The following is a 26,259-nucleotide window of genomic DNA, read 5'->3' as shown; positions in this document are numbered from 1 at the left end:
TAACCTTCTATTTGGCATTGAGCAGTTAGAAGTGTATTCACCGCCAGCCACAGACATCTCATCTTTCTTCTGGCCTGACAGCCAAGACATCTCAGTGCCGTTTGGATAGATTTTGTTTTGTGATCTGATCTCACAATCCTTTACCTAAAATCAAAGTGAAATCAAAGAGACATTGATAAAGGAAAAGAATATTGCCACTATTCTAAGAAGTGGACTGTTGGCTCTGTTCTCTGTGATGAATGACATTTTCCTTCATTTATTCACATCAATATCTATAACTTCTGAATCTCTAATGTTTGATGTGTACCCATAGCTTTCTTTTGATAGGAATAGTGGGTTACAGTAGTGTTCAGAGAGCAAAGACGTTACTACATAAGTGCTAAATTCCCTGTTATGAAGCATAAAGTCATTTCCAGTTTCTCCCTTGCATGTCCACTGCAGCATCACACACACACACACACGCACACGCACACGCACACATACACACACACACACCAGTACTTCCAAATATTAGGTGCAATGGCAAGAAATTCACTCCTTGACAACTTTTGAGATTACATAGCATTAACATAGTAAATGTTAATTTTCTTAAAAACAGCCACCACTCCTACCACCACGACACAGTGAAAAGGCCCCTATGAATAAAATAAAATAAGTTTTCTGTTCTACAGGAAAATAAAATGCTGTCTCATTGGTGGAAACCAGAGCCAAATCACTTTATTAATAACACTGGAGATGTCAATTTCTCTCTCTTCTGTAAACACAATCACTTTTTGTCTAAGAATAAATTCTGAAATTAGAACTGGAAAAAAAATACATAGATATTTACATATATATGTTTGTGTATATGTGTATATATACACACACATACACATCCCCTAAATATCTTTTGCTTTGGATAACTGAGATAAAAAGGAGTAGGAACACCATTCTGTTTCTTATGACTAGGATTACTATTAGCATAAAAATCCTACCTTTCAGTTTTGTGGGATTGAATATTTTTTGAATTCATATAAATTGCTTTTTAACATTTGTATTGAAAATGGCATGTATAATCATTATGCTGTGCTCCCAGTTTTTCTTTATGGATGGAGTCGGGGATTTAAAGTGTATGTTTTAATATTCTACTTTTGTGCTGAAAAACTTAGTGTAGAGTTATATGCAGAATAAGTAATGTAACCCCACTTCTCCACACATATAAAATACATATTTTAGGTATAAATGAGGTCTATCTTAAAAATAATACATTGCATCTCTGTGTTGTATTTTCACAGTTTTTACTGGTAAGATTTAATATTTCAGTATGTCAGGATTCTTAAAATGTTAGTATCAGCTTTTAACTGTTGAACTTAGGAAATAAGCATAACTAAATGTGACTAGCTAATAAATCTCTTCCTAATATTATTCCAAGATATGGCGTCATCATAGGCAGGCTTAAGAATTTCAGGATATTGTTTTTATTCTGTTTTTATTAGATATAGATAACCACCATAGATTTTTTTCTGATTTTGTTTCCTCTATTTGAAAATAGATTTCATGATTTATAGCTTCTTTGAATTATAATTATAATAGCTAACATAATTCTGCTGTTAAGAAAGCTACTTTCTTTTAAGAGACTAAATGCAGTCAGAAATGTACAATTAAGAGTTATTTTCTTGTCTTTGGGGTATTACATTGTGTTTAAAAAGCAGTTCCTTGGCAAAAACAAGTTAAGGAGATTATTTCCATGCTGATCTTACAAGAATGGCTTATGGCAATATGGAGATCCTTTAAGGTATTTGAACAGTTTTTAGGGTACAGGGCAAATTAAAATGTGTTCCGTCTGCCTTTACATTATTATTTATTGTATGAACATTAAAAGTGTACAGTCATAAAATAAATAAGTCATGGGGATGAATAGTACAGTAGTCAATAATAATTTTGAATGGTGACAGATGATAACTACAGTTATCATGGTGAACATTTTGTAATGTATATAAATATCAAATCACTATGTTGTACACCTGACACTGGTATAATATTATCTGTCAACTATATTTAATTAAAAAGCTTAAAAAAAAGGTTACCTAGAAGACAGAGGGAGGTCTGTAATGTTATCCGGATGCTGTATCTGGAACAGAGTGCTTCTTAATACTCCTGTTCGCCCAGTGTCATGGAAAGTCATTGCCACACCTTGAGCAGATCCGAGCAGAGCTCACATTCAGAATAAACCCATGAAAAGAAGAGGTCTTTTGAACTACTCTGCTATCAGAGAGAAAGCTGTTGTTTTTCAGAGAATGCTTATAATTTTTCAAAGTACAGAAAATTTTCTATTTTATATTATTTCTTTATTATTAATTTTAGAATAATGCTTAGATTTCCAATATTTGTTTCCTTTATGGTTGCAGATTTTACACCTAAATAATCCTAGAATTATTATTTAAATATTAAATTAACATTAAAAGGAATTGATATAAAAACATTAAGAAAAAGCTGGAGAGGTAAAAGGATCATTCAGACATTAGTTTAGGAAATTAAAATTTTTAAGTTTAATATTATTAAAATTAAGAAAATGCTGTTTAGTTTTATTTAATACTATTTAGTAGTTGCAATATTTCTTGGTAATGAGGAATCAGTTTATTTTAGGAGCTATATTTATTTTAGGAATTATATTTTCAGAGGTGGCCAGTTGCTGACTTTTCATCAAGTATTTGCCCTCTATATATTTTCTGTTCTAGCTCTCCATAAGAATACATACTGTCCTCAAGAGCTCTTATGAACATTTCTTCCCCATTATCTTCTCTCTCTTCCCTTTCCCTTATCATTTCATTCTGTTTCACATTCCCTTTAGATTGCCTGTGTTTTGATAGAGCAATGTCTAATCATCTGGTACAGTAGAAAAAAGTGTCATAAATAGCTGATATGAGTGGTGGCCTGATAGGCATCCAATATTGACGCTTCTGTCTTTCCTAAGCACAAATCCTCAGACAGATTCATAGCAGCAGTGGTCTCTTTACAGTCATATATGATGCTCTTTGCCTAAAGATTGCTGACTTCTGAAGTTGCATTAGCAACACATACTAAATTTGACACCTTGTGGACAGTCATTGTGTATCTGGGTACATTTATTTAGCTAGAATAAAAAATATTGGAGGACTATTTAGATTTTTAGGTAATAGATACTAACATTGAAGAATTGTTAAAAGGACCCCTTCAAGGGTCACTTGTATAAATTTATTAAGTGGATCTTAGTAAACCTTTTTTAAAGTAACATAGTTCTATAGATGTGTATTTCAGTTATGATTATTGATAAGACAGAAAATATCTGAAAAATTTAAATTCATAGAATAATAAAAGCTTCAAAAATTGGATATTTAGTATATATTAATAAAGCCTGGACTTTGTGCACAGTGGAGTGTTAAGTTTTGAAAACTTGTGAAAACTGATTAATATCAGTAAGTTGAATGAACTCAAGCTTCCACTATGAGGAATATTCCTCCAGTTTTAATCTTCAGAGTGAACTCTTAATTAAAGGGAGTTGGTAAAGAAAGATCGAAAATCCTTCCCCTGGTTTTCAGAACCTTCTGTTCCTTATCTTCCTTTTTTAGCTTTGTATTTTCCACTGTACATTTCTTTATATTCTGCACTAAAGCTAGTTTGGAATTCCTGCTGGGTCAAAACACACCAGGTACTTTTACGCCCTTTGATTTGATCTTGTTTGGATCCTCAGAGAATTTTCTACCTACCTAAATGCCACACTCTTTGCCTCATGTTTTTATGCATAAGTCATTCTTCCCAGAATGGACAGTGGAAATTCTGCCCTTACTGACTTTCCTTTAGCAGGTGTTCCATAGTTACAGAATTTAAGTTGATATAGTCAAATTAAGTGATTAAGTTGCCTTTTGAGTCATTTATTTTAAGAATATTCACAGCTATCAGTGTTACTTACTCTTACTCTGGAAAGCTGTGTACTTGACTGTACTTGGCCTCACACTGTCTACTTCTGTTTCCATGCTGAATCTCAAATTTCTCCGTGTTTCACTACCACAGACTTCATTTCAAATATCCCATCTCTTCTCTTGACCACATTGTTATTTATCAGTAAATAATTTGTTAATTGACCTTTGTGGCCTGAGGTCCCCTTCCCCCACCCCTTAACTATTAGATATATACATCTACTCTGCCTTTATACCCAGGGCTCATGTTTCTGAAAACTTCAGTGTAGTCTTTGATCCATACTTTTCTTTAGTTCTACTGTTGTAAATTCTAAGTTACTATGGAGATGTAATACAATTGAGGACAACAGGTAGAATATCTGGTTTGGCGGAAAACATGATTGATTTTATATGGGGCATGTTGAGTTCAAGATGCTGATGGGTGGAGTGTGTGTCATTCTGAAAAGTCATAAAAGCAGAATATTAGAAATTGGGCATCAACTTAAAAGAGGAGATTGAGTGAACAGGAGCGTTTGATCCTAGAGGTAATGAATAGAAAGAAGAGACCAAGGAAAGAAACAAGGAATGTTTAGTTTTAGTAAGAAAAGAAAGATGAACAAAGAAATAAAAAGGGAAGAGAATCCTGAGAATGCTGTGTCTTAGAAGCTGAGGAAGGAAATATTAGGATGAAGAAATCTTTGGAGGCATTTGAACAAGCAGATTTAGTAAATCATTAAAAATAGATGTGATTGTCAAGGGCACCGTGGGAGGTGAGAACGTGGGGCAGTAAGTAGATTACACTTGAAGAAGTTCAGCTCTAATGAGGACTGAAAATATAATAGCTTGACAGGATGGCAGAACCAAGAGAGCCTTTGTTTTATTTTATTTGGTTTGTTTGGTTTGGTTTTTAGGCCTGGGGAGCAATGGGGAGAAAAAGATTGTATATGTGGTTATTGGAGGAAAAGTCCAAGAGATGATGGGTGAATCGGTTCAGGAGCCCAGGTAAAGGTATAGTCATGGCACAAGAGAAAGTATAACTCTGAGGTGGGAGTAAAGAAAGAGAGAGAAGATGTAGAAAATTCTTGAAGAACTATCTCTTACTGAACTGAGGGACAACTTCAGGTTGCTGAATATATGTATAATTGGGGTCTCCAAAGTCATGGATGGAGAAGCAAGAATAATGAATAATTAACAACTGAAATGTTTCCAAATTTGGTTATAACTTAAATCCACAGATATAGTAATAGTCCTCAAACACAAGAAACATCAGGAAAGTAAACCACAGCACTTTGTAGTCAAATTGTTCAAAGCTACTAATAGACAGAACATATGAAAAGCAGCTAGAAAAAACATGCTAATATACAGATGAACCAAGGAAATGATGGCAGCAAGTTTCTCATTGGAGGCAATGCAAGTGAGAAGACAGTGAAGCAACATCGTTAAAGTACTCTAAGAAAAAACTGTGAACATGGAATTTAATACTCAGTGAAAATATTTTTCAAAAATGAGGGGAAAATAGACTTTTTCAAAAATACAGAAGCTGAAAGAATTCATCACCAGGAGAATCATACTGTAAGAAATGTTAAAGGAAGTCCTTTAGGACCCAGTAATACCAGATGAAAATGTGTATCCACACAAAAGAGCAAAGAGCACCAGAAATGGGTAAAATACATAAGATTTTAAAATAATCATTTAAATCTAATTAAGATATAATTGAACATATTTCAATGTCCCTCTCTCAATAATTGATAAAATAGAAAATCAGTAAGGATATAGACTTGAATGACACTATCAACCAACTTGATCCAATTGACAACTACAGAACAATCTACCCAACAGCAGAATGCATTTTTTTTTCAAGTGCACATGGCGTATTTACTAAGAAAGACCATATTCTAGGCCTTAATACAAGTCAATAAATTTAAGAGGAATTAACTCATACAAAATAGGGTCTTGTGAGTACAATGGAATTGAATTAGAGGTAAAAAGGAATCTAGAAAATTCCCAAATATTTAGAAACTAAATAGTATACTTACAAGTAACTCATGAATCAAAGAAAAAGAGGAAATGGCAAAGTATTTAGAATTGAAAGAAAAAGACCCAATGTTAAAAAATTGGGGGATGCTGTTTAAGGGGGACATATATACTATTAAACATCAGTGTTGGAAGTAAAGTCTCAAATTAATGAAGTTTCACCTTAAGAAACTTTATAGAAAAAGAGCAAATTAAACCCAAGTAAATAGATGAAAGGAAATAATATAGATGAGATGGAAGTCAGTGAAATATGAAACAGAAAAACACAAAAATCCATGAAACAAATGCTTAGCTCTTTAAGAATATCGTTAAAAAACTCACCAGCACTAATCAGGAAAAAAGAAAAGTTACAAATTAACAATATAATGATTGAGAGGTGATATCATTAAAGATTCTCAAAGGTTTAAGTTACAAGAGAATATTATAAGCAGCTTTTTCCCAATAAATTCAGACACTTGGGTGAAATGGACAAATTCTTTGGGAGATAAGACTTTCAAAACTCACTCAAGAAATAGATAATATAAATAGCCCTACATCTATTCTAGAAATTTAATGTTTAATTTAAAACCTGCCTAAAAAAAAAAACTCTGGATCCAGAGTGAACTCTAAGGTACTAATAAATACCTGCAAACATTTAAGGAAGAAAGAATACAAATTCTACACAATGTCTTTCAGAAAATTGAGGGAATATTTTCTAGTTCATTCTGTGAGGTCAGCATTACCTTAACACCAAAAATTAGAAGAAAAGAAAACTACAAATCATTATCCCTCCTGATAAATAGATGCAAAAATTCTAAACAAAAGTTTAACAAATAGAATCCAACAATATATTTAAAAATATTATGACTACATTAGGTTTTATCCCAAGAATGCAAGTTTTATCATTTGAAAATCAAGTTTTGTAATTTACTATATTAACATATTAAATAAAAACAATTTGATCATCTCAGTAGATGTAGAAAAAATACTAGAAAACAACCATGCCTAACCCCCAGCAGTCTAGGAATAGAGGAGAACTTCCTTAATCTAATGAAGGGCATCTACAAAACAGAACCTGTAGCTTTTTTACGTAATAGCAGGAACAAGACAAAAACACCCACTCTCATCACTTCTCTTCATTATTGTACTTAAGGTTTAGTCAGTGCACCAGGGTAAGAAAAGGAAATAAAAGATAATAAAAAATTGGATAGGAAAAAAGTAACTTTATCTGCAGACATGATCATCTGTGAGGAAAATCCAGTGTGATGTACAAAATACCTACTAAAACTAATGAGTTAGAAAGATTATAAGATACAAGATCAATGTACAAAAATCAGTTGGTACTTCTAATAAGGAAAAATAGGAAAGATTCTTTTTAGTTCTTTTTAAATTGGATATACTTGACGTATAACATTGTGTGAATTTAAGGTGTACACCATTTTACCTTGATAAATTTATATGTTGTAATATGATTGTCATTTTAGTGGTATTTATCACATTACATAAGTATAGTACAATGTTGTCTATATTCGTTATACTGTACATTAGATCACTATGGCTTATTTACTGTTCGTAAGTGTGTACCTTTAAACAATAGCAGTTTTATCCCTTCACCCCCCATCCTTTTGTAAACACCATTTTTAATCGCTTGTTTTCTATGAGTTTGACTTTTTTAGATTCCAAATATAAGTTATATAATACTTTGTCTGCCTAACTTAACCTCACGTAGTGTAAGTTTAGAGTCCATCCATGTGGCAAATGGCAAGATAGCTTCCTTTTTTCGTATTATTCCACTGTTTGTGTGTGTGTGTGTGTGTCATTTCTTTTATCCATTCATCCATTGATGGGCATTTAGGTCGATTCTGTAGCTTGGCTATTATGACTAATGCTGCAGTGAACATGGGAGTGCATATAACTCTTCAAAACACTGTTTTCATTTCCTTCGAATATATCAAGTAGTGGAATTGGTGGATCATATGAAAGATCTGCTTTTATTGTTTGAGGAACTTCCATGTTGCTTTCTATGTGGTTGGGTCAATTTACATTCCCACCAACAGTGTATAAGGGTTCCTTTTTCACCACAACCTCACCTGCACCTCTTGTCTTCTTTATAATAGCCATTCTAAGAGGTGTGAGGTGATCTCTTCCTGTGGTTTTGATTTGCATTTCCTTGACGATTAGTGGTCAAGGATCATTAAAACATCTTTTAATCTGTTGGCCACTTTGATGTTCTCTTTGGAAAAATGTTTAGTTCTTTCTATTTTTTAATTAGATTATTTTTTGTATATAGTTATGTAAGTTCTTTATATAGTTTAGATACTATATATATGGTTTGCAAATATTTTTTCCCATTCTTTTCATTTTGTTTCTTTTGCTGTGCAGAAGTTTTTGAGTTTGATGTAATCCCATTTGTTGTTTTTGCTTTTGTTGTTGGTAGTTTTGGCATCATGTTCAAAAAACACACGTTCTTTAAAAACATAAAAGCATCACAGTCATTCACAATCACAGTATAGGTTGGTCACAGGGATGGTAGTACAGCATGGAGAATACAGTTAATGGTTCTGAAAAATCTTACTATGTTGATAGATAGTGACAGCCCTAGAAGGGATAAAGAATTAATAATATGGGTAACTGTTGAACCACTGTGTTGTATATTTGAAACCAACATAGGATTGTGTATCAGTGATACTTTAATAAAAAAACATAAAAACATCAAAAAATAAATTAATGGGAATCTGACAAAAATACGGCATGCCTACACAATGAAAGGTATAAAAACATTGTTGAGAGAAACTAAAAACCTATATAAACGGAGAGCTACACTTAATTCTTTGGTCAGAAAACTCAGTATTAAGATATTAGTTCTCTCCAAGTTGATCTATAGATTTAAACACAGTCCCAAAGAAAATCTTTGTAGGCTTTTAATTTTTCTAATAGAAATTGACAAATTGGCTCTAAAATTCACATATAAATACAAAACACCTAGAACTGCCAAAGCAGCTTTGAAAAAACAGATATCTGATTTCAAATTATAATAATCAAGGCAGTGTGGTGTTGGCATTTAGACAACCAACGAAACAGAATACAGCATCTAAAAACTGACCCACATGTGTGGACAACTAATCTTCAACAAGCATGCAAAGGCAATTTGGAGAAATGATTATCTTTAGACAAATGGTCCTGGAGCAATTGGATATCCATCTACAAAAAAATGGACTTCAACCCGCACCTCACTCCATAAACAAAATTTAACTCAGAATAGATCACAGATCTAAATGTAAAATCTAAAGCTATAAATCTTCTGATTTATATTCTCATGAAGAGAATATAGAAGAAAATCTTTGTGACTTTTCAATAAGCAAAGACTTCTTAGATGAACAAATTAAACTTTATCAAAATTTAAAACTTGTGCTCTTTGAAACAGAATGTTAGGAAAATTAAAAGACAAATCACACTCAGACAAAATATTTGCAAATCATGTATCTGATAAAGGACATAAATGTAGAATATATAAAGAACTCTCAAAGCTCAGTAATGAAAAACTGACCCAGTATAAAAATGAGAAACATTTGAACAGACACTTCACCACTGAAAATACACAAATGGCAAATAAGCACAAGAAAATATGATCATCATTAGTCGTTAGGAAAGTGCAAACTAACACCACAATGAAATTACCATTACACACCCATTAGTTTGGCTAAAATTGAAAAGAGTGAAGTGTTTGTACAAATCTCAGAATTAATCAGATTGAACACTGTGTGCATTTTTTTGTATGCCAACCATACTACAATAAAAATAAATTAAAAACCATCATTGCTATCTGACCACCATTGTTAATACATCTAAGACCAGTTCCTAAATTTGCTGGGTCTTAAGACCCAGTTAGGACTCTAGCCAAAAATACTGAGTTCTAGGCTTCAGAATTATTAGGATGGGACTGGGGAATCTGTAATTTCAACAAACACCTCAGATGATTCTTCTCATTAATCAAGCTTGGAAAGTACTTGAGCACTTTGGTCATCTGAATCCATTTCTGTCTGTGAGAAAGGGACGTTGTTAACATCCATGTGGTATTAACAGAAAGGCCTAGCCATGGACACCTGATTGTGCTCTTACTGTGGTCAGATGAGATCCTTTAGAACTGACAGAATTCTTTTCACATCATTATATTGTATTTTGAGGTCAGGCTTACATTATAAGTTCCTGAATTCTGATATCAGAAACTTGTATTGTTTATTAGGAGAAATGCTACAACAGAATGGAAATCTAAGGCCCCAACATTAGTTAACATTACATTAAAGATTAAAAAATGATTTTATATACTTCTTGGCAAGTCACATTAGTATATGTTGTTAGTGAAGAAAATGTCTTATATCCTATAAAGAAGCTATAATATAAGAAGGTGGGAGAAGAAGAAGAAGATGAATAAAAACACAGTTCTGTAAATGTTCCTTAAATGGACATAGCAGCAACCTTCATAAAACTCTGGAAAAAAAGTCTGTTTGACTTTACTGCTTCCTTTCCAGTGACGTCAAACAAAAGGAAATTATAGAATAAGTCTGTCTAATTTTAAATGGTTAAGTTATTGGAAGACTTTAGAGACCAAGTTTTCCACAAATCATCTTAGTGCTATTTGGTTTTGATTTTTTTTTTTTAAGGGGTGGTGAGCCAACATGTAATTAATCACTTTTTGCTGGCATTTAAGGAAATGAAACTGCAGTGTACCCTTTGGTATTATTGTTCTCTTTTTCTTGGTGTTTGTTAATGTTGTAATATGTAATATGAGAACCTTAGGTGGATGCTTAGCGATAATAATGTGGACAAAACAATGTAAAAGAAGTAATTTTTTAAAGTCTACTTATACACATCATAGTGTTATGGCACCTATATACACCCCAGGTCTCAGATACTGCCAGGATTACTGTGAAAATCCTGTACAGTCAGAAGTTGTTAGCATGTAAATCCCTTGTTAATGGATGGAGTTATTCCCTGTGTAGCAGTATCCACTTGTTACAAATTCCCATTGTTTCTTCCTCCAACATCTAGTTTGGATTGATGATTCCTTTTTCACAGCTACTGCCACGGTAAGAATCGATCCATCTCCTCTCATAAAGAAGGGGTGGGAACACCCAACTAGTTCCACTTCTTTGGGCTCTGTTCCATCTGTGTAATGAACTACCTTTTGAAGTTGGACACTTTTTAAAAAATTAAGCATTACATTTACTAATCACTGTAATCATTAAAAGTTCATATAAGGTAAAGTTTTAAGATAGACAAATATCCAGCTGTAATCCTGTACCTTCCTTTAACTTATATTAACTTGAAATCATTTTTCCATTTTTAAGCTGAACAGAATGTTCCCCTTAAACCAGTAGATTATGAGAAATTCTAGTAAGCACAGCCTGTCTGGAGATTTTAAAACTATACATCCATCTCCATCCATTCCCTGCCTCTCCCCTCCTTCTAAAGCGCAGACCTCGGGGATGAGCAGTGCTCCGCTCTTTGGTCACTGTTAATGAAAAAGATACTAGTATTTAGGGTAATGTTGGCCTCAAAATGAGTTGGGAGGTGTTCCCTCCTCCTGTGTTTTCTGAAAGAGTTTATGTAGGACTGTGTTGTGAATTGAGGAAGAAGTAAGGGAGAGGAGGATTCATCCCTGCAGGTTTTCAGAGCGAGCAAAGTCCTGCCAACACCTTGATTTTGGACTTTTAGCCTCTAAAACTGTGAGACAATAAAAACTGTTGTTGCGCAGTCACCCAGTCTGTGGTACTTTGTTATGGCAGTGCTAGAAACTCTAATACAAATTTGTATTACTTTTTTCTTTCGAGTTTGATAGAATTCAACTAGTGAAACTGTTTGGATGAAGTTTCCTTTGTGGAAGATTTTTAGTTATGAATTCAATTTCTTTAATATTTATAGGGCTGTGTAGATTTCTGTTTGCTCTTGTGTCTATTTTGTAATGTGTATTTCAAGGAATTTATTTCATCTGAGTTCCTAAATTTATTGGTATAAAGTTGAGTTGTTAATATTTTTTGATGTAATGATATTCCCTTTCATTCCTGATATTGCTCATTTGTGTCTTTTTATTTTCTTTGATCAGTATAACTTAGGGGTTCTCAACTGGGCAGTTTCGTCTCCCTTGCCAGGGGACATTTGGAGGTATTTTCAGTTACCACAATTGGGGCGTCTAGTGGGTGGAGCCTGGGGCTGCTGCTACACATCCTACAACATAGGCAGCCTTTCACAACAAAGAATCGTCCGGCCTGCAATGTCAGTAGTGCTGAAGTTGAAAAACCTGTCTTAGGGCTTACAGTGTACACCTTCTCCTGTCAAATAATGTTATACCACTTCATGTTTAATATAAGCAGTTTACAAAATAGTATTTCCACTCATCATTACCTTTCATCCTTTGTGCTGGGGAAATACATTTTTCTTCTAGGTAAAACTCAGTTTGCACAATCTATTAAGGAATTTTTGAAATGAGGACAAACTATCTAGTTGTTACTTATGCCAGCACTCTTCATCCTTTGTGTAGATCCAGATTTCCATCTCAGCTGTTGTTTGTCTGAAAAGTTAAGTATTTTCCCCTCATTTTTGGAGTATATTTTGCCTTGGCATAAAATTCTCCATTGACAGTTTTAAAAATACTCTAAAAGATATTCCATTGCTTTCTTGTTTGCATAGATTGTAAGAAATAAAACTGTTTCTCACTAATACAGGGCTTTTAAAAAATGTGTATTTTAGGGAGTATTTCTGAATTTTGTTAGTATTAAAAATAACTTAAAATTTAGTACATTGTGCTTTGATTTTGTAAACAGACTTGTTTTTTAACGTTTTTTCCTCTTCTTTTCTCCCATTTTTTTCTCTTTCACTCATTAAAAAATGGGTTTTTGGGCAAGTTGCTTCTGTCAACCTGTTTCCTCACCTGTAAAATCAGGATACCAGTGGTTTTCACAGGTTTGTAGTGAAAATTAAAGGAGATAAAGGATGTAAAATGTCTAGAACTTGTAGGGACTCACAGAGTGACACCACTCTACACAGGGATCCTCTCCATCCAGCTGCAGCTGTTCAGACTCGCGATTCACGAGCAGCAGCAGATCAGCTGCAGTCCCTGCACTGAGTCCTTCGTAACCATGTGGCAGCAACTCTGGAGACACATTGTGTGCTGTGCACGTGCTCCTGATGAGCTGCAGTGCAGCCAGGGCTGGGCCAAAGTGGCAAGTCCTGGTTGGACCACTGCCTACAGTTTTTGCTCCTACCAGAAAGAAGTCCACATGTTGATTTTAAATAAATCTGGTCTTTTACTTGAGCAAGGTTGGAAGATACTTTCTCAGGCTACTTTTCATCCATTAATTTAGGTTATTTGAGTATAGTAAAAATCCATGACATTTATATTTTACATAATTTGCATATTCCACTTTTTCAGACGCTCTTCCCTCCAGTTAGGCTTAAGTTGTATTCACTTTCTACTTCTTAGTTATGCAGACTAGCTACAGCTTTCAAATTAATACATTTTCATATTCGGAAAACCTTAGACATAATTAACTGTTTTAGGTTGTGGGGTTTTTAATCAACAGTTTTTTTTTCCATTGGAACTAATTATACCTTAGAATATGCAATAATGACATTGACATTCAATGATGCATTAAAGGATGCATTCATTAAAATGCTCCTTTCTGTCCCAGCAGAAAAACTAACTAGGTATGGTAGGCTGCTTTTCCTGGATAATACTCTGCTTACCTCAAGAGTTGTTGCTATTTTTGATCCACACCCAGCCTCCGGCAGCAGCACTCCTGACAGCTGTTTTAACCATCTCCTCACCTCACTGCGTTGTTGCTCCTCTTCTCAGTGGGCCTTTGGAGTGACGCTGTGGGAGCTCATGACTCTGGGCCAAACGCCCTACGTGGACATCGACCCCTTTGAGATGGCCGCGTACCTGAAAGATGGTTACCGAATAGCCCAGCCAATCAACTGCCCTGATGAACTGTAAGTTTTTCTGAGCTTTGAGGTAGGGGTTTTGTTCCACTTATGATATTGGGATAAAAGATAAAGAGCAGGTGTCCATATGCGTATAGACTTTCCTTTGGAGAATAATGATTCTTTGGACTTGAGTTAGGCTCTTGTAGAGAACCACACAGGAAGCCAGACTCATTATGCATTTGACATTAGGGGTTTTTGCATCTTATATTTATAGTGCTTAATCCAACCTGAAAGACTAATATACATAGTGAGAAAACACTAAATACTATGTTGGATATTCTCTGTAGAGTGAATACCTAACTTTTATTTATATAATCTTAAGGACACACTTACTTATAAAAAGCCTTTCTTATTGTCACCTTGCCTTGCCAGTTGGTGGCACTTGATGTATAAGGAAGATGTTTTGGGCTAGTGAGTAAGATGACTCCCTTTCCTGCTTTCATCACATAGCTAATCTTCCCATATAATGGGACTGGGGTGGGCAGGAGGCTATTCAGGGGCAAATGAGTGTGCAGATGAGTGTGGTGTCAGTTCCAGAATCCCCTCTACATCATGACAAGGTGGCAGCTTTTGCACTGATTGTACTATACATACAGGGTTTTTAGAGGTTAGATAAACCTTCCTTTGCCTACAAGTTCTTTCAGAACTTAAATACAAATAATGCAGGTTATTATTGTGACTGTGTTTTAGATATTTACATGAAGTCTGAATTTGCTGATGTATGTTGATAATGTCATGAAGAATTGAAATCCACACATAAAATCCAGATAACTCATTTTAGCTGCTTTTCATTTTAGAACTGCCAACAGATAGTAATAGTGATTGATTTTTAATATGTCATCCTCTCCACACCCACATTTAGACAAAACCTGGCACATCAAATTGACCAAAAGGTTAGGAGTCCTGAATTGTCACTAGACACGTTTTCCATTTTTGTCGCTCTGCAGATTTGCGGTGATGGCCTGTTGCTGGGCCTTAGATCCAGAAGAGAGGCCCAAGTTCCAGCAGCTGGTACAGTGTCTCACAGAGTTCCACGCGGCCCTAGGGGCCTACGTCTGACTCCTCTCCCAGTCCCACGGCATCGGAGCAAGGGGCCTGTTGGGCCTCACTCAGAACCAGTCGTGGACACTTTGTACATCATGCAACGCCAGCAGAAGCACATTTGTCTTCCAGAACACTGTGCCTTAGGAGTGCTTTAGGATCTGAACTTTTAAAGACAGACTTAATAATGTGGAATATTTTCTAGCTGTCACTTTTATTAGGTTGAACTGAAAAGTTTTTTGTAAATTTTTTGGCCCAAAATTTTTAAAAACATAGTTACTTTGGACTAGGGGTACATTCATACAAAATAAATGAACAGTTTGTAAAATTGTTTAAACACAGGTATTTGGAATAGCTATCTTAGTGCCAACTGCTTTTTATTTTATAACTTCATCAAGGTAAAGTAGGTGATTCACCTTTAAAGTATTTATCACTAGTCTTGGGAATGGTTTGTCTTCAAGATGCAGTACTTTTCTTAGGAAAAGAAAGATAGCATAAAAAGATGTCTGGTTTTCCTTGTACAGGAAAAGGCAAAATTAGATGAAGAAAAGCTAGAGAAAAAAAGAAATAAAAAAAATACTTACTAGAAACAGAAACTTCCCTTTTGTGAAAAACTTCTTTTTTTAATTTTTTTAATGAAAGAGTTCTACTTTCTTATTTTGGGGAAGTTGGGGCTAAGTTCATTGAAACATCTTAAATTTGGCAGAAATTAGCATTTCTGTGAGCCAGAAGTGGGTTTGGGGCAGGTCAGTAATAAACAATGGCAATTTTATTTATTTTTACTCTCTGGAAAAGGAGATAATAGAATTCCAGAAAGTGAAGTCATGTTTTCTAAGGTTAAGAATCTCTTGTACTGCACCTAGAATAGTGCTATGCACAGAGTGGGTGCTTGAGTTGTGGGCAAAAAAAACCAAAATGTAACCTGGTCAATTTTGTGCTTATCTTCAAGTCTGGCTTAAGTATAAAATTGTTTTTTTTAAACACTTGAAAATTAAAGGCTTTGTTTCATACTATGACAGTATGGGAAATATTGTTCATAACAAATGATTGGTTGTGCCTGGTAAGTCTTTCAACATGCAACAGCTAGATATACGCGTTTTATTTCATTGGTGTTTAACTCAGGCTCCTAAGCTCTAACACGAATTAAAGCTGACTGTGTTCAACTTGCAGGTTCTAATGAAAGGGTGGAGTTATTATTACAAGGAAGTACTACAACAATGAAAGTTTTCTCCAAAGCCATAATACTAGAGTTATGTCTGTATTTATACTTGGTTATAGTTAGCCTAACAGAGTCGAATAGAACATCTAAATAGCTAGTCCTTCTGGTGCCTGTCCTCTACTCCCAGCCTCCAAGGTATATAAGGGAGAGTGTTTAGCTGCTGGAGGCTTTTAGCTCTTCTTGAAGAAGCTTTATGAATCAGCACATCTGGAAAAATAGCTCCCACAGTACATGCTCTACCACAAGTGGGCCAAGAGCAAGATTTTTCTGTGTACCATTTCTTAACACTGGTTCTTTGGTTTAAGGAATACTAAGCCCCCTGAATGGCCGGTTTTTTAAACGCTCTTTGAACTGCTTGTCAGGTAGATATGTTTTTGCCTACAATCTGTAGTCTTAGCAGGCATCAATCAACAAATATTTATTTAGCACTGACTGTGTATTATGCACACAAAGTGGTTCAATTCTAGCACTCTTTCCAACATTCAGTGCATTCTTTGTGTTCAGGTCAGTGCATTGTTTAGATATCACAGTTCTATGTATGATCCAAAAGAAAAAGTGCTGACATCTGACTTCTGTCTCAAACTAGCAGGTAATAAGAGGTGCTCTCAGTTTACTGGGATGTGTGGTGCTTTTAACTTTATCTTTTTGTGTTTGGAAGCTGTCTTATGTATATATTTGTTTTAGTAGGTGATTAAATGTCTAAATTGGTTTTTCTTGTTGAGCTACATGGAATCATTGACTTCAACGAAAAGAGCAGTTATAAGATTTCTGTGGCTGGTCTTCCTCCAGTGGTTTTGTTGATTGTGCATATTACTGAACAGATTTTGCAGAAGTCTAATTTTTAAAGGAAAGAAGCAAACTGACAAAGCACTGATCTGATATTATGGCTCTAGTGGCCGTATATCGTGGCCATGAATATGGCTGGCTCTAGTGGCCTGTTACAGGCCTAATACAGAACTTTTTTATATTCTGTCCTTTCTTATAACACCCCATTGTAAGAAAATTTTGTTTGTAGAAGCAAGGAGGATTGGGCTGCCATTCATTATATACTTATCGAGTGCCCACTCTATTTTTGGCTCTGAATATATGCAGGGAACAAGTCAGATGGGGTTCCTCCCTTTCAGGTCTTATATTCACTTTAAGAGAAGCAGATAATGTACATAACTAAGATTTTGGTAAGTGCTATGAAAAAAATATACAGAGTGGTATCATAGAGAATAACTTTAGGTATAATATTTAGCCAATCTTCTCTGAGCAGGTGGCATTTGATGTGAGATTGGAATGACAAAAGCCAGCCGTGAGAAGATCCAGGCAGACGGGACCTAATTGCAGAGGCCTTAAAGCAGGAACAAGGTGGCCTCCAGTCTTGACTTTTCCTGTTCATCCTCTAGCTGTTGCTGCTGGAGGAAGAGCACAGAGGCCAGTGTGGCTAGAATGTAGTTAGGGAAGGGAGAGTACAGATGAGGTCTGGAGATATGTGAACAGACAGCAGGGCCTTACAAGCCATGGGACACATTCATATTGTATTCCAAATACATGGAATCTCACTCAAAAGATATTTTAAGTAAGGGAATGACATGACCTGATTTGTCATTTTAAAAAGATTATGCCAACTTGTGGAGATTGGATTGTAGGGAGGTAAGGGTAGAAGTAGTGAGACTATTTAAGAAACTACTTATAGTTTAGGAAAGAAAAGATAATGGTTTTGGACAAATTTGAGTAGTGTTAAGATTGGAAAGGGCAAATTGAAGATAACATTTTGAAGGTTACAGATAGGACCTGGATCTGTTGGATGGTACAGGGTTGGGTGGAACAAGAAAGAGAATGATCAGGATGGCTAGTTGGTTTGGGGCTTAAGCAACTGGTTGTATGGCCAAACTATATACGGAAATGGAAGAAACTAGGAGGAATAGGATTTTGCTTTGCTGGGGGGATTGAGAAATTTGTTACAGACCATGTTTGAGATGCCAATTTGTTATATAAGTGGAGATTTTGAATAGCTAGATTTAGAGAAGAGGTCTCACCGAACATACATGGAGTGAACCTATAAATATTTGGAATGAACTTTTTTGCATCTTTCTGAGTCTTTTGCCTTTTTGACTCCGAGAATAAGCACAGGCTGCTATTAGATAGGCATGTTTCATTAGGGATGGCATTTGGCTGCAAGTAATAGAGGTCCAACTCTAATTACTTCCCCAAATTCATGTTTATTTCTCTCCCATAACAAATCCAGAGAGTTAAACCAGGGCTGGTGCAGTGATCCCGGGATATCCATTACCTGATCTCCATTTTTGCTTCTCTGCCATCTTTAAACTGTTTTTGTTCATAGGGATCCCAAGGGCCTATACCTTTACTAGGTAGGAAGATGGGGAAAGGATGAGAGATAAAAGATATGAGTTAGTTGAGTTGTTTTTATGAGGACACTGTGTTTTTACTAGCATCTTACTGACCAGAACTGCAGCACATGGATCCTTAGCTGTCAGGCATCTTGGGAAATTAGATATTGTTGTTATTTTTTTTAACAGCTTCATTGAGATATAATTCACTTATCATTCATTTAAAGTGTGCAATTTAATGACTTTCAGTATATTCACAGAGTTGTGCACCATCACCACAGTCAAATTCATTTGTACCATCCTGAAAAGAAACCCATACCCATTACCAGTCATTCCTAATTTTGTTCCCACCTCTAGCCCGAGGCAACTACTAATCTCCATTCTATCTCTGGATTCTCTGTTCTGGACCTTTCATATAAATGGAGTCATACGATACATGGCCTTTCATATCTGACTTCTTTCACTGAACATATTGTTTTTGAGGTTCATTCATGTCACATGTGTCAGTATTTCATTCCTTCTTATTGCCAAATATTTGATTATGTGGACATACATTATTCATTCATCAGTTTATGTATATTTGGGGAAATTGAGTTTTCAGTTGAGCACATTCTTATCCTGAGCAAAATAGGGTTTCTGTTGGTAAGGAAGCACCAATTAGCTGTTGATGGGTAACTAGCAGTATCTGTCCATTATGTGCAAAAGTTGCATAATGGACTGGAATCTAGTGTCTTTCAGCCATATATTTAATGCTTCAGAAGTTCTGTCGGGTATCGGAGGAAGTGCAGTGACCATGAAGTCTTGGTGAATGTAGGGAGTACCCAGTCGCCTTGTTTGTAGGTTGGTGAACACTGCCATTATTAAAGAGAAACCCTGGTTGGCATTACTCCCTGCCCTTTTAGCCTCTGAGTCTGTGTCCAGAACACCCACTGTTCCACTGTGATTGTTACTTTGGCCTCGGTCCTGCTATTTTCCAGTAGTCCATAATTTTGCCACCACTTTATGGATTTCAGTTTACAAGGACATTTATGTTCTCAGTATTTGGCCTATAGTGTCTCCCACCAAGTATGTTTCCTGTAGCTTCATGGTCTGACTAGGGCCTTTGAAAGTAAGCCAGAGATTGGCTATATGTCTCCATAAAAACTCCTATTAAAAGAGCTTAAAGATTTATTTCTTTATTCATTTAATACTGTATCACATGCATTTATTGGGCTAATTTTTTTTTTTTGGGGGAGGGCATCTCTCATTTATTGATCAAATGGTTGTTAACAACAATAAAATTCTCTATAGGGGAGTCAGTGCTCAATGCACAATCATTAATCCACCCCAAGCCTAATTTTCGTCAGTCTCCAATCTTCTGAAGCATAACGAACAAGTTCTTACATGGAGAACAAATTCTTACATAGTGAATAAGTTACATGGTGAACAGTACAAGGGCAGTCATCACAGAAACTTTCGGTTTTGCTCATGCATTATGAACTATAAACAGTTCAAATATGAATACTCATTTGATTTTTATACTTGATTTATATGTGGATACCACATTTCTCTCTATATTATTATTATTATTTTTAATAAAATGCTGAAGTGGTAGGTAGATACAAGATAAAGGTAGAAAACATAGTTTAGTGTTGTAAGAGAGCAAATGTAGATGATCAGGTGTGTGCCTGTAGACTATGTGTTAATCCAAGCTAAACAAGGGCAATAAAACATCCACGTATGCAGAAGATTTCTCTCAGAACGGGGGGTGAGGTTCTAAGCCTCACCTCTGTTGATCCCCAATTTCTCACCTGATGGCCCCCCTGCGACTGTGCCCGTCTTAGGTTGTTCCTCCCTTGAGGAATCTTACCCGTCTCTGGCTAACCAGTCATCTTCCGGGGCCGTACAGGGAAATGTAAAGTTGGTAAGTGAGAGAGAAGCCTTATTGTTTGAAAAGGTTAGCTTTTTACTTCTTTGCATATTTATGCCCTGTGGCTTCTATGCCCAGCATTTGTCTTGAGGTATCTTTACCACTTGGAAGAATTATGATACTCGGTAAATTTGATATGAGGCACGAATTCTATTTAAGGGTTGTAATTAGGAAGGAAGAAGAAAAGCTATAGAAGTAGCAGGCAGAAGAAAACATGGGAAGATTGATTATTTCTTTGACATATCTTCTTGTAGAGTAACTTCAGCATGTATAGGTTTTAAACTACTAATTAAATTGCGCACACACATTAACATAATAGGAGTACAGTTACATAACCAAAGCATACCTGTAATTACCAGCCATCTCCAGTGAAACCAAGAAAACCAGTTAGGCACCTTAGACATTTGTGAAAACTTATCTATGATATGGTGGATATTGTCCAACTGAACTTGAACAGTCTGAGAGAAATCAGACAAATTAAAACAACCCATTCCTGGGGAATGTTCACATCCCATATGTTCTTTTAACAGTAAATATTCTGTAGTTGTAAGATTTTGGAGCGCTACAATTTGCACTTCTCCTAATTCTTGGTTGAGTTCCAACAGTATAGATTCAGTCAAATTTGTTGTTTTACTGTATGCACAGGCCAGCTTAGATATCTCCTTCTTCATTCCCATGGCAAGTCCAGGAACTGGTGGGATGAGTGCATCTACACCTGTAGCAGTACGTGGATCTTTGTTGGGGTTTTTTGATGATCATCTTCTGGCATGAGTCTTCCAGAGAGTGCTGATGTTGGAAGTTCTTTTTCATATCGTATCTTAGTTCATTTTCAGGGTAGCCAAATTAGGCTTTGATCCTCTGTATAAACACAAACAGACCCTTTGTCTACACTTTTATATGCCCTTTATACCATTGTGTAGAACTCATTGGAGGTCACCACACAGGAACTGCCTTTTTTTTTTTTTTTTTGGTATCATTTATCTACACTTACATGACGAATATTATGTTTACTAGGCTCTCCCCTATACCAGGTCCCCCCTATAAACCCCTTTACAGTCACTGTCCATCAGCATAGCAAAATGTTGTAGAATCACTTCTTGCCTTTTCTGTGTTGTACAGCCCTCCCCTTTCTCCCATCACCCCCATGCATGCTAATCTTAATATCCCCCTTCTTCTCCTCCCCCCTTATCCCTCCCTACCTACCCATCCTCCCCAGTCCCTTTCCCTTTGGTACCTGTTAGTCCATTCTTGAGTTTTGTGATTCTGCTGCTGTTTTATTCCTTCAGTTTTTCCTTTGTTCTTATATTCCACAGATGAGTGAAATCATTTGGTATTTCTCCTTCTCCGCTTGGCTTGTTTCACTGAGCATAATACCCTCCAGCTCCATCCATGTTGCTGCAAATGGTAGGATTTGCCCTTTTCTTATGGCTGAGTAGTATTCCATTGTGTATATGTACCACATCTTCTTTATCCATTCATCTATCAATGGACATTTAGGTTGCTTCCAATTCTTGGCTATTGTAAATAGTGCTGCGATAAACATAGGGGTGCATTGGTCTTTCTCAAACTTGATTGCTGCATTCTTAGGGTAAATTCCTAGGAGTGCAATTCCTGGGTCAAATGGTAAGTCTGTTTTGAGCATTTTGATGCACCTCCATACTGCTTTCCACAATGGTTGAACTAATTTACATTCCCACCAGCAGTGTAGGAGGGTTCCCCTTTCTCCACAGCCTCGCCAACATTTGTTGTTGTTTGTCTTTTGGATGGCAGCCATCCTTACTGGTGTGAGGTGATACCTCATTGTAGTTTTAATTTGCATTTCTCTGATAATTAGCGATGTGGAGCATCTTTTCATGTGTCTGTTGGCCATCTGTATATCTTTTTTGGAGAACTGTTCAGTTCCTCTGCCTATTTTTTAATTGGGTTATTTGTCTTTTGTTTGTTGAGGCGTGTGAGCTCTTTATATATTCTGGACGTCAAGCCTTTATCAGATCTGTCATTTTCAAACATATTCTTCCATACTGTAGGGTTCCTTTTTGTTCTATTGATGGTGTCTTTTGCTGTACAGAAGCTTTTCAGCTTAATATAGTCCCACTTGTTCATTTTTGCTGTTGTTTTCCTTGCCCAGGAAGATATGTTCAAGAAGAGGTCACTCATGTTTATGTCTAAGAGGTTTTTGCCTATGTTTTCTTCCAAGAGTTTAATGGTTTCATGACTTACATTCAGGTCTTTGATCCATTTTGAGTTTACTTTTGTATATAGGGTTAGACAATGGTCCAGTTTCATTCTCCTACATGTAGGTGTCCAGTTTTGCCAGCACCATCTGTTGAAGAGACTGTCATTTCGCCATTGTATGTCCATGGCTCCTTTATCAAATATTAATTGACCATATATGTCTGGGTTAATGTCTGGATTGTCTAGTCTGTTCCATTGGTCTGTGGCTCTGTTCTTGTGCCAGTACCAAATTGTCTTGATTATTATGGCTTTATAGTAGAGCTTGAAGTTGGGGGAGTGAGATCCCCCCTACTTTATTCTTCTTTCTCAGGATTGCTTTGGCTATTCGGGGTCTTTGGTGTTTCCATATGAATTTTTGAATTATTTGTTCCAGTTCATTGAAGAATGTTGCTGGTAGTTTCATAGGGATTGCATCAAATCTGTATATTGCTTTGGGCAGGATGGCCATTTTGACGATATTAATTCTTCCTAGCCACGAGCATGGGATGAGTTTCCATCTGTTAGTGTCCCCTTTAATTTCTCTTAAGAGTGACATGTAGTTTTCAGAGTATAAGTCTTTCACTTCTTTGGTTAGGTTTATTCCTAGGTATTTTAATTTTTTTGTTGCAATTGTGAATGGAGTTGTTTTCCTGATTTCTCTTTCTGTTGGCTCATTATTAGTGTATAGGAAAGCTACAGATTTCTGTGTGTTGATTTTGTATCCTGCAACTTTGCTGTATTCCGATATCAGTTCTAGTAGTTTTGGGATGGAGTCTTTAGGGTTTTTTATGTACAGTATCATGTCATCTGCAAATAGTGACAGTTTAACTTCTTCTTTACCAATCTGGATTCCTTGTATTTTTTTGTTTTGTCTGATTGCCGTGGCTAGGACCTCCAGTACTATGTTAAATAACAGTGGGGAGAGTGGGCATCCCTGTCTAGTTCCCGATCTCAGAGGAAATGCTTTCAGCTTCTCGCTGTTCAATATAATGTTGGCTGTGGGTTTATCATAGATGGCCTTTATTATGTTGAGGTACTTGCCCTCTATTCCCATTTTGCTGAGAGTTTTTATCATGAATGAATGTTGAACTTTGTCAAATGCTTTTTCAGCATCTATGGAGATGATCATGTGGTTTTTGTCTTTCTTTTTGTTGATGTGGTGGATGATGTTGATGGACTTCCGAATGTTGTGCCATCCTTGCATCCCTGGGATGAATCCCACTTGGTCATGGTGTATGATCCTTTGGATGTATTTTTGAATTCGGTTTGCTAATATTTTATTGAGTATTTTTGCATCTACATTCATCAGGGATATTGGTCTGTAGTTTTATTTTTTGGTGGAGTCTTTGCATGGTTTTGGTATTGGTGTGATGTTAGCTTCATAGAATGAGTTTGGGAGTATCCCCTCCTCCTCTATTTTTTGGAAAACTTTAAGGAGGATGGGTATTATGTCTTCCCTTTGTGTCTGATAAAATTCCGAGGTATCTCCATCTGGCCCAGGGGTTTTGTTCTTGGGTAGTTTTTTGATTACCGCTTCAATTTCGTTGCTGGTAATTGGTCTGTTTAGATTTTCTGTTTCTTTCTGGGTCAGTCTTGGAAGCTTGTATTTTTCTAGGAAGTTGTCCATTTCTCCTAGGTTTCCCAGCTTGTTAGCATATAGGTTTTCATAGTATTCTCTAATAATTCTTTGTATTTCTTTGGGGTTCGTCGTGATTTTTCCTTTCTCGTTTCTGATACTGTTGATTTGTGTTGACTGTCTTTTCCTCTTAATAAATCTGGCTAGAGGCTTATCTATTTTGTTTATTTTCTCGAGGAACCAGCTCTTGGTTTCATTGATTTTTGCTATTGTTTTATTCTTCTCAATTTTGTTTATTTCTTCTCTGATCTTTATTATGTCCCTCCTTCTGCTGACCTTAGGCCTCATTTGTTCTTCTTTTTCCAATTTTGATATTTGTGACATTAGACCATTCATTTGGGATTGTTCTTCCTTCTTTAAATATGCCTGGATTGCTATATACTTTCCTCTTAAGACTGCTTTCACTGCGTCCCACAGTAGTTGGGGCTTTGTGTTGTTGTTGTCGTTTGTTTCCATATATTGCTGGATCTCCATTTTGATTTGGTCATTGATCCATTGATTATTTAGGAGCGTGTTGTTAAGCCTTCTTGTGTTTGTGAGCCTTTTTGCTTCTTTGTACAATTTATTTCTAATTTTATGCTTTGTGGTCTTAAAAGTTGATTGGTAGGATTTCAATCTTTTGGAATTTACTGAGGCTCTTTTTGTGGCCTAGTATGAGGTCTATTCTGGAGAATGTTCCATGTGCACTTGAGAAGAATGTGTGTCCTGTTGCTTTTAGATGTAGAGTTCTGTAGATGTCTATTAGGTCCATCTGTTCTAGTGTGTTGTTCAGTGCCTCTGTGTCCTTACTTATTTTCTGTCTGGTGGATCTGTCCTTTGGAGTGAGTGGTGTGTTGAAGTCTCCCAGAATGAATGCATTGCATTCTATTTCCTCCTTTAATTCTGTTAGTATTTCACATATGTTGTTGCTCCTGTATTGGGTGCATATATATTTATAATGGTTATATCCTCTTGTTGGACTGACCCCTTTATAATTATGTAATGTCCTTGTTTGTCGTTTGTTACTTTCTTTATTTTGCAGTCTATTTTGTCTGATACTAGTATTGCAACACCTGCTTTTTTCTCTCTGTTGTTTGCATGAAATATCTTTTTCCATCCCTTCACTTTAAGTCTGTGCATGTCTTTGGGTTTGAGGTGAGACTGTTGTAAGCAGCATATGGGTGGGTCTTGCTTTTTTATCCATTCTATTACTCTGTGTCTTTTGATTGGTGCATTCAGTCCATTTACATTTAGGGTGATTATTGAAAGGTATGTACTTATTGCCATTGCAGGCTTTAAGTTTGTGGTTACCAAAGGTTCAAGGTTAGCTTCTTTAGTATCTTACTGTCTAACTTAATTCACTTATTTGTGCTATTATAAACACGGTCTGATTATTCTTTATTTCTCTCCCTTCTTAGTCCTTCTCCACCCTTCTTCATATGTTGAGTGTTTTGTTGTGTGCTCTTTTTAGGAGTGCTCCCATCTAGAGCAGTCCCTGTAAGATGCCCTGTAGAGGTGGTTTGTGGGAGGCAAATTCCCTCAACTTTTGCTTGTCTGGGAATTGTTTAATCCCTCCTTCATATTTAAGTGATATTTGTGCTGGATACAGTAGTCTTGGTTCGAGGCCCTTCTGTTTCATCGCATTAAGTATATCATGCCATTCTCTTCTGGCCTATAGAGTTTCTGTTGAGAAGTCTGATGATAGCCTGATGGGTTTTCCTTTGTAGGTGACCTTTTTTTTCTCTCTGGCTGCCTTTAATACTTTGTCTTTGTCTTTGATCTTTGCCATGTTAATTATTATGTGTCTTGGTATTGCCCTCCTTGGATCCCTTGTCATGGGAGTTCTGTGTACCTCTGTGGTCTGAGAGGCCATTTGCTCCTCTAGTTTGGGGAAGTTTTCAGCAATTATTTCTTCAAAGACACTTTCTATCCCTTTTTCTCTCTTCTTCTTCTTATGATACCCCTATAATGTGGATATTGTTCCGTTTAGATTGGTCACACAGTTCTCTTAAAAT

General features: G+C 36.0%; 1 protein-coding gene across 3 annotated transcripts in view; it reads left to right on the top strand.

The window, feature by feature from the left end:
- Window positions 1–16,877, top strand: part of RYK (receptor like tyrosine kinase) — an 87,016-nt gene extending 70,139 nt beyond the window's left edge. For 2 of the 3 annotated variants that reach the window (XM_057497672.1, XM_057497666.1), the window contains exons 14-15: window positions 13,780–13,916; window positions 14,858–16,877. In XM_057497672.1, coding sequence (XP_057353655.1) covers window positions 13,780–13,916; window positions 14,858–14,969 — 249 coding nt within the window. In that variant the 3' untranslated portion in view covers window positions 14,970–16,877. The other variant, XM_057497680.1, reaches the window with a different exon arrangement.
- Window positions 16,878–26,259: the final 9,382 nt, after the last annotated feature.

The sequence above is a fragment of the Manis pentadactyla genome, chromosome 1, assembly GCF_030020395.1.
Source record: "Manis pentadactyla isolate mManPen7 chromosome 1, mManPen7.hap1, whole genome shotgun sequence".
Classification (NCBI taxonomy): Eukaryota; Metazoa; Chordata; class Mammalia; order Pholidota; family Manidae; genus Manis; species Manis pentadactyla.
The sequence above is the reverse complement of the archived record's forward strand: the minus strand, read 5'-3'. Positions and strand labels throughout refer to the sequence as shown.